This window comes from Microtus pennsylvanicus, chromosome 1 (genome assembly GCF_037038515.1).
Source record: "Microtus pennsylvanicus isolate mMicPen1 chromosome 1, mMicPen1.hap1, whole genome shotgun sequence".
Lineage (NCBI taxonomy): Eukaryota > Metazoa > Chordata > Mammalia > Rodentia > Cricetidae > Microtus > Microtus pennsylvanicus.
The window spans coordinates 86,780,238-86,792,845 of NC_134579.1; the positions used below are offsets into that span (position 1 = coordinate 86,780,238).

The window sequence follows — 12,608 nt, forward strand, 5'->3', positions numbered from 1 at the left end:
CCATATGCTCATTCCAAGTATGCAGCTCTGGATTCCAAAATTGGACTTCCTCTTCCTAAACTTCCTGGCTGGTTTTGAGGCACAGAGAATATACCCAGCCTTTTTGGGGGTGGGGTGGGAATTGAACCCCTGGTCCTTTGTGCTTACATAGTCAGCACCATTCCAACAGAGCCACCTCCCCAGCTATGTATGAGTTTTTAACCTCTTCTGAAATTTCAGGGTGAAGGGTAACTTTCTGAGTGGCATCGTAAGAGCACATATACAATAGCCGTGGGCACGTTTGTCATAACTTTGTAATAGCTAGACGTGTGGAGAGCGCGTGCGGGTCCGGCTACTGACTGCTCTGCTGGTTCCAGGGACGCGTCTTTGATGGCAATGAGGCGGCGCATCAGCGGCTTGAGTCCAGAAGAGATCAGGGCCCTGTCCAAGGAGGAGCTGCAGATGCCTGTCACCAGAGGGGACTTTGAGCTGGCACTGAAGAAAATTGCCAAGTCTGTCTCCGCCGCGGACTTGGAGAAGTACGAGAAGTGGATGGTTGAATTTGGATCTGCGTGATTTTTGTCAGCTCTTTCATTTCTGGTATTTTTGCCTATAAAGTGTGAAGAAATTCCTTAAATTTAAAAAAATCTGGAATTTTTCATCAGAGAAAATTTCACTTAAACGCCAAAGCAAAGCAAAATGTCTAGAGCTACAGAGAAAGGCAGTTGAGAAATGAGGCATCTGTAATCTGCTGGCTTCCAGCTAAAAACCTTGTCCTCAGGCCACAGAGCTCTCAAGCCGGTGGGCGGGGCTGAGGGGTGGGGCTGCGCTGGAGGCCCTGCCTACAGAGCCTTGGCAAATGTTCTTGCTTACTTGCATTCATTGTCTGTTTTCCCAGTTCTGTGTTCTCTGATCATAAAAGACACATATGTTTACCAGGTGCGAGTGCACACACACACAGAGCAAACTCGGTTTCTGTCAGATTTATTAATTGTCATTTTGAGAATGATAGATAGTAAATTCTGAAAGAAATAATGAATTTTAAATCTGTAGAACTTAATACTTACTTACTTAACTAATACTTATTAGGATCTAATATGTAGTTAGCATTTTCACTTCTCTGCCAGTTCTTCTTAGCTGCTGGCTCTGTCTATCAAGGAATAGTCTGTGATCTATGGTTTTTCCCCTGGCGTTTAGTCATTTTTTGCTAGCGCCTCTCCTACGTCATTTGGGAAGATGGGAAGGATCTTACGTCGTTAGCAGCGCGTCTTCACCCTACTGTCCAGAGTTCTCGCTTTTCTTTCCGTATGCTCAAATCAATAGAGCGATTGTTTCTTTTCACTTCCAACACTGCTTTTTTTTGTTGAGTTTGACTTTCATGTTTAAGATAAGTACCCCGAGTTCTAAACAAGTCTAGCCTCTAGGCTAATGCAAAACAAACATTTCTTTTTCTTCCCTATGCTAGTATTTTGCCAGTTTGTATGTCTGTTTACTACATGTGTTGTAGTTCCCGAGGAGGCCAGAAGAGGGCATCGTATCCCCTGGAATTGAAGTTACAGGCAGTTGGGAGTCACCATAAGGATGGTGGGAATAGAACCCAGGTCCTCTTCAAAAGCACTCAGTGCTCTTAATGGCTGAGCCATCTCCCCAGCCCCACAAATAAAACCTCTTATGGCTCTCAGACAGCTTGTTTTGCAAACAGTATACAATACTCATTAAAAACAGTGAACAATACTCAATAATTAGAAAGTTTTCCTTCTACGAACCTGTGTATGCAATGGGATTAGAATGGGAATCCGACATGCTCATTAGACGTGGAATTAGTAGGAAAGTCCAAGAAAGGGAGCTGCATGGATCTAGTCACAGTCCCGGGTCCTCATGTTGATTCTCTGTAATTAATTATGTCCATCCATTTGATCATCAGGCAATCCATGCTTTCAGAGTCAACTTAAAAAGTGTGTCTGTGCTAACATGCTGAAATCTTGATTCTCAAGCCTACTGTTTTAAAACTATGTACATCCTATAGGCACATTCAAAATCTCTCACTGTGATGCTTAAGATATTTGATCTCTTTTCCTTACTCAGACCTGTTGTGCTCTTTCAGGCCATCTAAATCTGACTTTCCAAACTCCTGGCTCCATCTCATTCCTAGAAAGTGTCCTCTTTCTTCTGAGACACCCACTATGCATATCAAATGGGAAGCCATGGTCTTATCATGATGGGACTAATTATTGAAGAGTTAGGATGAGAGACAGATGAGCAAACTTGCGTTTACTTGTGTATCTTAAGGAAGGGTCTCATGTGGCTGTCTGAGCTGCTCTTCCGCTCTTGGGCTCACATGATCTTCCCGTTTCAGCTTCATAAGCAGCTGGGACTCCAGCCCCACCCCCAGGTTATTTATTTATTTATCTATTTATTTATTTATTGGCTTGCGAATAGTTTTGTTTGTTTAATGTCATTTGAAAAGAATTTCTCTACAAAGAAATGAGACAGAAGGAAGCATTGGTTCAGCGCTGATGAATGCACACAGTTAGGACTGCGGAAGGCATAGACCACCTAAACATTTTTAAAAATTGGAACCTGCAAACAAAATAATCTGATAAAATCTATTAACACTTCTGGAGAGTTATACGACTCTTGCCTTTTTCTTGAATGAGAGAGCTCCAGCCAGTTGTTCAAGGGTTCCTCATAGGCATGGGGAAAAAAAAAGGCGATAGCCTGACTGGTCCCTGTGTTGGTTAAGTATGCTCCCCAGCCCACATGTCATAGCATCTTACTGAAGCAGGCCTGTGACCGCATCACCCGCAGGGAGATGGCAGCCGTCAGTAACCATGGCCTCTAGCACCATCCCTTAGGGAAGCCTACGCACCAGCGCTTCAGCTGAATCTAGGAACGTTACAGTGACTGTGAATCCGGGCTAAGCTTGTGAGAAATGACTGCGGGGCAAAAGAACTTCTTCTTTTTAATTAGTAACTCGATCCATTCAGTGTACTTCACGAGGTGCAATGCGTTTTATCATTTATCAATGAAAGAAGTTAGAAACCCACCCCCAAATCAGCAAACGGCAAACAAACACCCTTGAAGGTCACAGTCACACACGTAGTGGATCCTAGAACGGGGGCAGGACAGCCTCCGTCCACCTTTGTGAGTTTCCCCCAAGTCCAATCCACTCAAGGGTGGAGAGAAACGGCAGCTTCCGAGGAGCATGTTACTAAACGAGGCGTTTCTACGGACTTCCTAAGAGCTCGGGGGCGGGGGACACATTGTAGAATGTAGGAATAACCGGTCTTCCGCCTTAAGTGCTGTCCACTGGCTAAGAACCCCCCACACACTCCAAAAGGAGAGAAGGGCTGGGGGTGAGGGGGTTCCTAAGATGCCCTGATAACTCTCCAAAATGGAACCAGGGAGCAGCATGACAACCAGATGAGTCGGTCACAAAGTCAGCACAGGCATGCCTTGTCTTCAAACAAAACAAAACGGTGGTGGGCTTTCGTTGTTGTTTTAAAAAAACAGGAAACAAAAACTAGCTCTCATCACTTTTCAGACAATACACAATTACTCAAAATTAACTCACAGGAAAGGGGGGCATACCCAAGGGCCTTGTCTCACCTGAGTGCGCGTGGGGAGGTGCAGGGCGTCTGTCGTTATTGCAGAAGTGACTTTTGATTTTTAACCCTTAGTTTGATTAGACATTGCCCTTAGTGTGATGACAGCAGCGGCTGTGTGGAAAGGCTCTGGAGAGGCCTGGCGTGGCCTGAGGCTGCAGGACAGCCAAGAGTGCTCATCACACAGTTCCTTAGGCCTTTCCATGTGAGGGCGGAGCCTTCGCCTACAGCCTTCCAATCCCGGGCCAGCTCTTCAGCAGTCCCTCAGTGATAGGCTTCTGTGGCATGTTTCCCAATAATAGAGGGGTCATCTCTGGGATCAGTTTGGGTTCCAACAAGCATGAAAGGAGTCTGGACAGTCGTGAGCTATCTCAGGCCCTGCTTTTCTTTCACAGTTTCAAATGAGGATGGAGAAACCACTGGAAAACATACCAGAGAAATGTCTGTCTGTGGGTGACTCAGCGGTCACAGTCTGTCACAATCCACTTGCCCTTGCAGTATCAAAAAGTCTAAGAGCACATGGCTCTCCACCAGTTCTGTGACTGCACAGCTGTCGAAACAGCTGGACCCGCTCCAGTGGAGACTTCGTTGTATAGGCCATCAGGAGGCATGTTCTATCATCAGCACCATCGCCGGCAACAACGCACTTAGTATCTGCGCTGTGGAAATCGTTTAATATTTCAGATTAGATGTTGACCTCAGCTTCTCCATCAGGGCATTGGCAGCACTCTCCAGATAATTTATAAACGTTTAAAATGAGCAGCTAACGTGGAGGGCAAGGCAGGAGGATCACTAGGAAATGGAAAGACCCAGTGTCCCCCAGCCGATGAATGCGTAGTGAAAATGCGGCACGTCTGACTTCCGTAGCCCCAGGCACGCAAACATACATGTAGTCGGAACCAGCCTGCGCAGCATAGCAAGGCCTTATCTCCCAAAACAAACAGAAATAAACAACCCCACTCAAATTCTCTAGCAAACCATCACCATCTAATAGTGTTGTTCATAAACAAACAAACAAACAAACACAAAGAGACCTCTCTGTAACCCCGGGTCAGTAGGCCTTGTCTGGATTTTGCATTACTTCCCTTTGCATCAGTCTAATTTTTCTTAATCCTTCATATAATTCCGCGCAGCATTTGCGCATCCATCCTAGGGTAGGTGGTGTTTGCTGCAGCTGAGTTAGGTAGGAGAGTCAGGTGTCTCTACAGCCCTCCTGTCCCTTTTTGCTGTCAATGGACTGCAAAGGCTTTGCATGGCTTAAACCCTTGGAAGGTTCTGGCACAGGTCCCTCCAGATGTCTCTCATCCCTGTCTTGGCCGCAGGAGACCTTTGTTTGCTCCTCAGTTGTAAGGCAGGTGTGTTATCCCAGCAGAGGTGGTTGGTTCTGTCCTTTGAAAGCAGGAACATTTGGGGGCCATAGCACAGTGACTGGTGTATGTAGGGTTCCTTCACGGGAGCCATGGTCAGTCCCTTCCTGGGCACACTGTGCTGGTCACTCTCTGTGCACAGGACAGTGGACGGAGGCTGTGCAGCTTGCAAAGCTGCTTCAGACATTGAAGCTCTGGCTGGACATTATTTTTGGTAACTGTCACTCCTGGCTTCTGCGGCTAAAGCACAGTTTAGCTCATGAGTGGAGAGACACAGTGATCTCTGTGTTTGGGGAAGAGAATATACAAAAAGGCTTTCCTTCCTTTGATTTGTTTTAAAATGAAAAGTTCGAAATAGTAGAAAGGAATTAAAGATCTATTGCAATGTACCCATTTTCATTTTTCCATGCCACAGTTACACATGTAATTATGATAAGATGTGCACATGAAATGTGTTGCTATAAATGTTTTGCTTCCATAATTCTTTTTTTATTAAAAAGAAAGTAAATTAATATTGGTGAACTGCCCCAGACAAATGGCTTGGGAAGCTCCAGCCTGGAAACGCAGTGACATCACAGCCCTTTCAGCGGTAACCCAGACACACTGGGCTCTGACTTCTGTCATCAGAAATCCTCAGACACCGCAGGGCACCCTGCCATGGGCGTCCCAGGAGCACCTGTGTCACAGTTTCCTCAAATAGCTGTTTAACCTCCAGACAGCTCAGAGAGCGGAGGGGTGGGGCAGCACCCAGAAGGCGGGCAATGCCCGGGCTCTAAAACCAGCAGCTGTCCGGGAAGGTTCACTCAGGGCCAGCTCACAATGTTGCCTGTTGCTCGTCTGTCTTTCCGTGTCATGGCTCTGTAGGGGTCAGAGGTCTCCTTAGGGCAGAGGTATCTAAGGCCATGCACTGCAGGACCCCGAATCTGCCCGAGCGTAGACAAGCTGACCTCCCCTTCCTCATCCACTAGCGGTGGAAGTGAAGAACTGGTCAAGTCATTTGCACAGTGTGTCTGCTTTGGCTTCCCTAGTGCCGTCTTCTTCAGCCTTTTTTCCCCATAATGATGCATTTCCACTGTTATGTTATTAAATATAGGTCACACTACAGTGTGCCCTGTGCTTTGGTGTAAAATGGTAGGTAGGATGCGGCCTTTTCCAAGCAAAGGTCATTTAATTCGATATGAAGAAAGAATATTCCAACTTTTTTGTATCTTTGTTTTGTCTCTTAATGTTTTGAATGTATGATATTAAGTTTGTGGTGCACACGACATTTATGTGACTCTTGGAGTCGGTCACAACAGAAGCAGGAAGACACAGTTGAAGGACACGTCAGGGTAGACTATGACACCTTACGTGGTTAATTCTCATCTTCACTAATTAGTTTGTAGTTTTCTACTTTGTTTGAATTACTACATGTTTACTTATTTATAATTTTAATTTAGGCTTTTCGTACTTATTTATTTAATTTTTATTGTTTGCTTTTGATATTGTTTCTTAACATGAAACTGAGTAAAAAATTAAATCCGTATGATAATATATTTTTGCATATTTACTTAATAGTAATTCTTTGAATTTTTATTAGTTTTTTTTCCTCTGAAAGCTCTAATTTTGATGATATTTCTCATTTCAGGTGCCTTGTTAATAAAACTGTATTAAGATGATGCTACAAAATTATTTTTGCTTTGCTTTTCTCAGGCCTTGAGAAAACTAAAAACAAAACCTAAAACCTAAATATTGGCTTATCGGTAGTGGTATGGGATTGGTACGGTTGGCACCACGTGGGGATCGATGCAGGGATTTCTGCTATGAACGGGCAAACACAAAGCCTGCTCCCCTGCCCTCAGTGAGCCGAGCATGCTCGCCCCCGGGAGGGGAGCCAAGGGCTCAGTCTCCCCACTTAGTTTCCCCTCTCCCTGCACGTCTGTTTTTCCAGGCACCATCTTCTCTGCTGCTCTGGCCTCCTCCTGTTAACTTTCAAATTTTAAACTAGAATTTTAATTTTTAAAATTTTTTAAAATTATTATTTATTATTTTGAGGGAAGATCTCGCCATGTAGCACTGGCTGTCCTGGAACTACAATGTAGACCAGGCTGGCCTTGAAATCACAGAGATCCTCCTGCCTCTGCCTCCCAAGTGCTGGGGTTAAAGGTGTGTGCCACATACCCAGTTTAACTTGAGTTTTGTTTTTAAACACATTTTGCCATTCCTCCTCTGGCAAAGCCAGGTTCTCCAAATGACCCTTCTGTGAAGCCTAGAGGTTGCTTCTCCCCTTGAGGGACTGGCCTCTTTCTTTGAGTGTTCATCCCATGGAGCAGATCCACACACAGCGCATGCTCTGCTAGCTTCTCAGATTTCTGCAAATCCAAATCCACACGCTGATCTTAAACATCTGGAGCCCCGCAGTTCCCTTCTCCCCTCTCTGAAACCTTCGGACTTTAGGAAAACCCTCCTGCTCACACGGCTGTGTGACTGGTGAGCATTCATTGTCCTCGGTGGCCACTCTGTGGACACAGTGTCCACAGGACCCCTACATGTCAGAATGGCTTGGAGGTGTGCCACTAAGATTTTGGTTCCAGTGTTTGTCATCCAGTATTTGAAACTAATTAATAAAAGAGGTTTCTCAGTCGTCGTCTTTGAATGCTGCTTCCTCCACTTTCCGCAGTGCTGTCTGCTGTGTTTGTGTGTGAGCTGTGACGTCGGGATAAACGTTTAGAGAGCTCCCTGTCGATGGTGTCTCGTGTGGCTTGCTGTGGATGGGACATGGGCTTCCTGCGGCTACAGGGACAGCATACAGCCCCCAGCTGACAGTGACCTTTGTTTGGACTTTCCTCAGGAAGTCACATGTTGGCCACTTGATATTTTGTTTTCTGTGAAATGTACTAATAAATTTAAGGTTGATGTAGTAATGTGTGTAGTTTTCCAATTCACTATTTTAATAAATATTTATGTGATGCTGTTGCATAATGGACGTTCTGTATGATGAATTTTCTAGATCGTGAGTCTTGTTTGATGACACCCCAAAAGCCATTTCCTGAATTATTGGACTTTAGTTTTAGAGACCTTTTAGGAAAACGGGAGCAGACATGGTTCTTACAGGTCCCATCCTTGCTCACCAATACTCCAGTTCTTCTAAACTGCCCTGAAACTGCTCTGGCGTGGAAGTCTGAAGCTTGCAGTGGGCTTCGCTCTGCGTAGAGTTACGGATTTTGACAAGAGTACGATGCATGTACCTACCAAAACTGTTTCATGGACAATCATTTCACTGCGCATTTTCCCCGCCACCTCCCAGACCCTTGAGCCACCCTCCTGTCTCCGTAGTTTTGCCTTTTCCAGATCTCAGACTATGAACCAGAATAAGTACCTTTTCAGACTTCTGTGCATCACCCGCGAATCAGTTGCACTTTTAACTTTTCTCTGTTTGTACCGAAAGATGTCTCAGTGACTTCTAACTTCTGCAATTATGAATAAAATGGCTATAAACTATGCTTCATATTTACAGTGTTCATGTGTGTGTGGGGGGGGGGAGGGTTTGTGTAAGGCGGTACTTAGTTCTTCAGCACTTTCGACCAAATACCTCCAGCTGTGCTCCCTGAGCATCCTAAGAGAAGGTTCTAAGAAACGACAGCACTGTCTTCCTGTGTGGCCAAGGCCATCTTGCATGTGTACTAGCAGAGAATGGTGACCCCCTTGCTCCAAACCCTTACCAGCAATTGGTGGTGGTGGTGGTTTGAATTTCAGCATTATGGTGAGTGTGTAATAGTTGCTTTAATTTCTTGTTCCCAATCACAACCGATGTTGAGCATCTTTTCATATGCTCATTAATTTTAAAACTACTATTTTATTTTTATGTAGAGAGTTTTGTCTGCGTTTCTGTATGTGTATTACAGTCATACACTCCTGCAGAGGCCAGAAGAGGGTGTTGGATCTCCTGGAACTGGAGTTATGGATGGTTGTGAGCCACCATGTGAGTGTGGAGAATTGGAAACTAAGGCCTCCGGGAGAACAACCAGGGCTCTTCACTGCGGAGCCATCTCTACAGCCCCCACCCAGTGCACACTGTTGCTCTGGGTTCCTAAGTGAGAGGTTTAATTTTTTGATTTTCTTCATGGTACACAATTATGGGCTCCAAACACCTCTTTGACATTTGTTTTCCAAATATTGCTACCGCTCTGTAGCACATGAGTGGCCTGTCTTCCTCCGCTGAGAATCATGGCGGATGAGTACAAGCTGTCTGGGGACAGGGAAGAGGGGAGTTCTGGTGTGTGAGCTGTGTTGTCTCTCTTCCCTGGATTCTCTACGATTCTTCCTAGTGGTTCGTGTTCATCGCCATCCTGACAGGATCTGCAGTCACCTAGGAGACAAGCCTCTGGCACACCCATGGGGAATGGTGATTGAGGTTAGCCTCTGAGAACGTCCGAGCCATTGTGTCCTGGCCGGGATCCTGGGCTCTGGGATGGAGAGAGCCAGTGGCAAGCGCACACCAGCAGGCATGCTTCTCTCTCTGTGACCCGTCGCATGGCGTTCCTGCCACCTCGACTTGTCACTGTGAAGGACTGTACTTTGAGCTGTAAGCCGGAATCAACCTTTCTCCTTTAAGTGGCTTTTGTCAGTATTTTAATCAAAGTCACAGAAGAGAAACTAAGACACTTGATTCCCAGAAGAGCCCTGGGTAGACCAAGCACGAAGCTGGGGTTTGCATGCAGCTACAATGCGTACACTGGGTCGTATTTGCAGCTTGGAAGGTACTTGGAAGCAGTTCAGTTTACTTCCTGTGACCACAAGTGACCTTTTGTCCTTCTGTCAAGTGATACCAAACTAGAAGAGGCCAGGGAGGGCCAGCTTGTCCCACTCCGCCCCATAAGCCCTTTGACCTTTGTCCAGGGCTGAGGGCCAGAGCAGCCTGAAGCTGTGAGGTAGATTGGGGGCAGAATGGTGTTCACTGCAGGGGTTTCCCCAGAGAAACCAGGAATTAACCAAGAAACCGAGAAAGCTGAGTGTGGCCTAGTCCTCTCGCCCGTTACATCCTCTGCTTCCTTTCCAGTGAACAGAGGAACGGGGATCCCCTGTTCCCCTGGCCGGTTCCAGCTCTCACTCCTCACAGCCCTTGCTTCTACCGCACCCCACACAGGTGGGAAAGGAAGCAATTGGACCTCTCCCAATATTACCTTCTGTGGATGTGCCAAGCGGCTCGTCATCACTCAGAGCTGAAGCCAGGAGCCGGTGACGGCACAAACATCTCTCTCTGAACTGAAAAGCTGGCCAGAGATTTTAAGTGATCTTCTGATCTAGGGACCGATGCATGTGCGCTTCTCACTGTGAAGCAGTCTGCCAAAGGTAGAAAACAAGGCAGCAAGTCAGAAAGCAAAGTGCTTGCTATATGCACAGCTTGAATATTCCTTGTCCAGTGTGCTGGGGGCCGGAAGTGCTTAAGAGTCTGGCCACTTCGGGACTTAGGAAAATTTGTGTATAGCTTAGGTCTGGGACTGAAGTCTAAACCCAGATCCTATGTTTTGTACATATTTTATAGATGGAGGCTGGGGGCAATCTTGCAGATTACAGTTCTTTTACTATACCTTTGTTTAAGCCGTGCCCTGTCACGAGGCTTGCTGTGGTGGGATCTGCCTGGGGAATCTTGTCTAGCATTCTGATTCTGGCGCATTTTGGATTGGGGATGCCCTGCTGATTCACTCAGGTGGACAATAGTTAAGAAATACAAGACACGGGCCTTGAAGAACCAAAGATGCCATCTGCAATGCGGAGTCTCTCCGAGACACGTTTATTGTCAACAGATTTCTGCTCAGCCTCCTGCAGCCGAGAACCTATAGGGCAACCTGCTGAAGGTACATGGCGCTCATGCATGAGGATCGGAACCTAGCCTAGCTCAGGTTAGGCTCTGGATTACTCTGAGCAAAGCCAAATATACACAATAGGTACTCGCCAAGTTTGCCCTCCTTTCTGAGATTCTTAACCGTTCACTTTCCCCTACCGGCAAGGCTCTTTGACCAGGACGTTTTTTTTTTTAGAAGACCATCTTAACACATCCTGTTGCTTTTCATGTTAGCGACGGGTGTGTGTGTGTGTGTGTGTGTGTGTGTGTGTGTGTGTGTGTGTGTGTGTGAAGCAGGAGCTCCAGTGTTGTGAGATGTGAATGCACCTGGGGCTGTTGCTGCCACTCGCTGTGTCTGAGGGCAGGTGGATATTTCTTGGGTTTTTTTTTTGTGTGTGTGTGTGTGTGCAAGGCTTTATGGAATATACTGAGCCTCCCGAGAGTTTCAAAGAATTGCATTTGGGGCATCATGGAGGCGGCATGCCTCTCCAGCACTCGGCCGTGCAGCCTCATTCTCCGGCTGTATGTATGGTTGTCATTAGCTACGGGGCACCATTGATGCTCTGCTCCACAGCCAGGCTTGGTGCTGCATGCTTCAGATGGCCTTCAGTTAGCACGTCTTCAATAATTCCTTACACACATAGCTGACCACAGTATGACTGTTCCTCTATAACATAAATCTTGGGTTGTGGTACTCACATTTCTTATGCAGTTAGGGGCAGATGAACTATTGTGCCCCATCTGAGGTTTGCCAGCGACCTCGGGCTAGTTTTCAAGCATTTTGAAATCTATTTCGTAACCCTTCTCAGACACACTTTGCAAACACATTCCCTCTAGTGTTTAAACTCTCGTGCATCTTTAGGGAAATAGAACCCATATGTTTCTCATTCATTCTGCACTTAACTCATCAAAGTTGTCTTTAAAGAGCAGTTTGTTTTCTAAGAAGTCGTAAGAACCCTTTCTCATGAATTCTGCTAGCCTTGAAAATCCTCCCCCCACCCCTGTCGTAACTTTTCCTCCGATGATGGATGTGGATACAGTGCATTAGTTCCGTTGCAGCTGCCAAGCCTGACATCTAAGCTAGCCCTCGACTGACGATAATGAATTAGTCTGATTTCACGGTGAGAACCGGCTTCATTCACTGTTTTTCCAAGCAAATGCCAGCGAAGGACTTACAAAATGTGCGTGTGAAGGCCCAGAACGCTCGCTGCCTTCCCACACTCAGTGGAGGTGAACTGCTCAAGCGCACACACTGAGTGTGTAACCCAACATCTCACACTGGGGTGTATTCGTCATCCCATGTACCAGAAAACAGTTCAGTTCAGCTGGAAGGGGCTGGATGCGTAGCACAGTGGGTAGACCATTTGCCTAGCATGTCTGAAGCCCCGTTTTGGTTCCCTAACACTCCAAGGAAACAGGTAACAGGTCGGAGACTCCAGAATTCAGAAGGTAGAGGAGGCGGGGGGGGGCACCCTCGGCTACAAACAAGTCTGAGCGAGGCCAGGCTACACTACCTGAGACCCTGGCTTCTAAAGAGATGATATGAATTCTGATAGGTCAACTTAGGTTTTGCCTGTATAGGTTGTCCATCCCTTACCAGAGATGCTCAGGACCAAAGGCGCTTCAGCGTTTGGAGTTGTTTGGATTTGAGGATGTTCGCAGAGATTTTACTAACTGAGCACATCCCGTCAGAAACTTTGAAATCCAAAATGGCCCAGAACCTGAGAGGAGTATCATGTCGGTGCCCTAAGTTCGTGACTTCCAAGATTTCGATGCTCAGCTTTTCCTGAGATTTTTTTCTTTTTTTAAAAAAATATTTATTTTTGTATTATG

The 12,608-nt window shown here is 46.2% G+C and overlaps 1 protein-coding gene and 1 pseudogene across 4 annotated transcripts in view; one reads left to right on the top strand and one right to left on the bottom strand.

Moving 5' to 3' along the window:
* Positions 1-8,433, top strand: part of Katnal1 (katanin catalytic subunit A1 like 1) — a 61,651-nt gene extending 53,218 nt beyond the window's left edge. For all 4 annotated transcript variants that reach the window (XM_075971870.1, XM_075971886.1, XM_075971860.1 and 1 more), the window contains exon 11: positions 357-8,433. In XM_075971870.1, the coding sequence (XP_075827985.1) occupies positions 357-555 (199 nt within the window). In that variant the 3' untranslated portion in view covers positions 556-8,433. The remainder of the gene's footprint in view (positions 1-356) is intronic.
* LOC142847911 (cell division control protein 42 homolog pseudogene) lies at positions 3,678-8,174 on the bottom strand (annotated as a pseudogene).
* Positions 8,434-12,608: the final 4,175 nt, after the last annotated feature.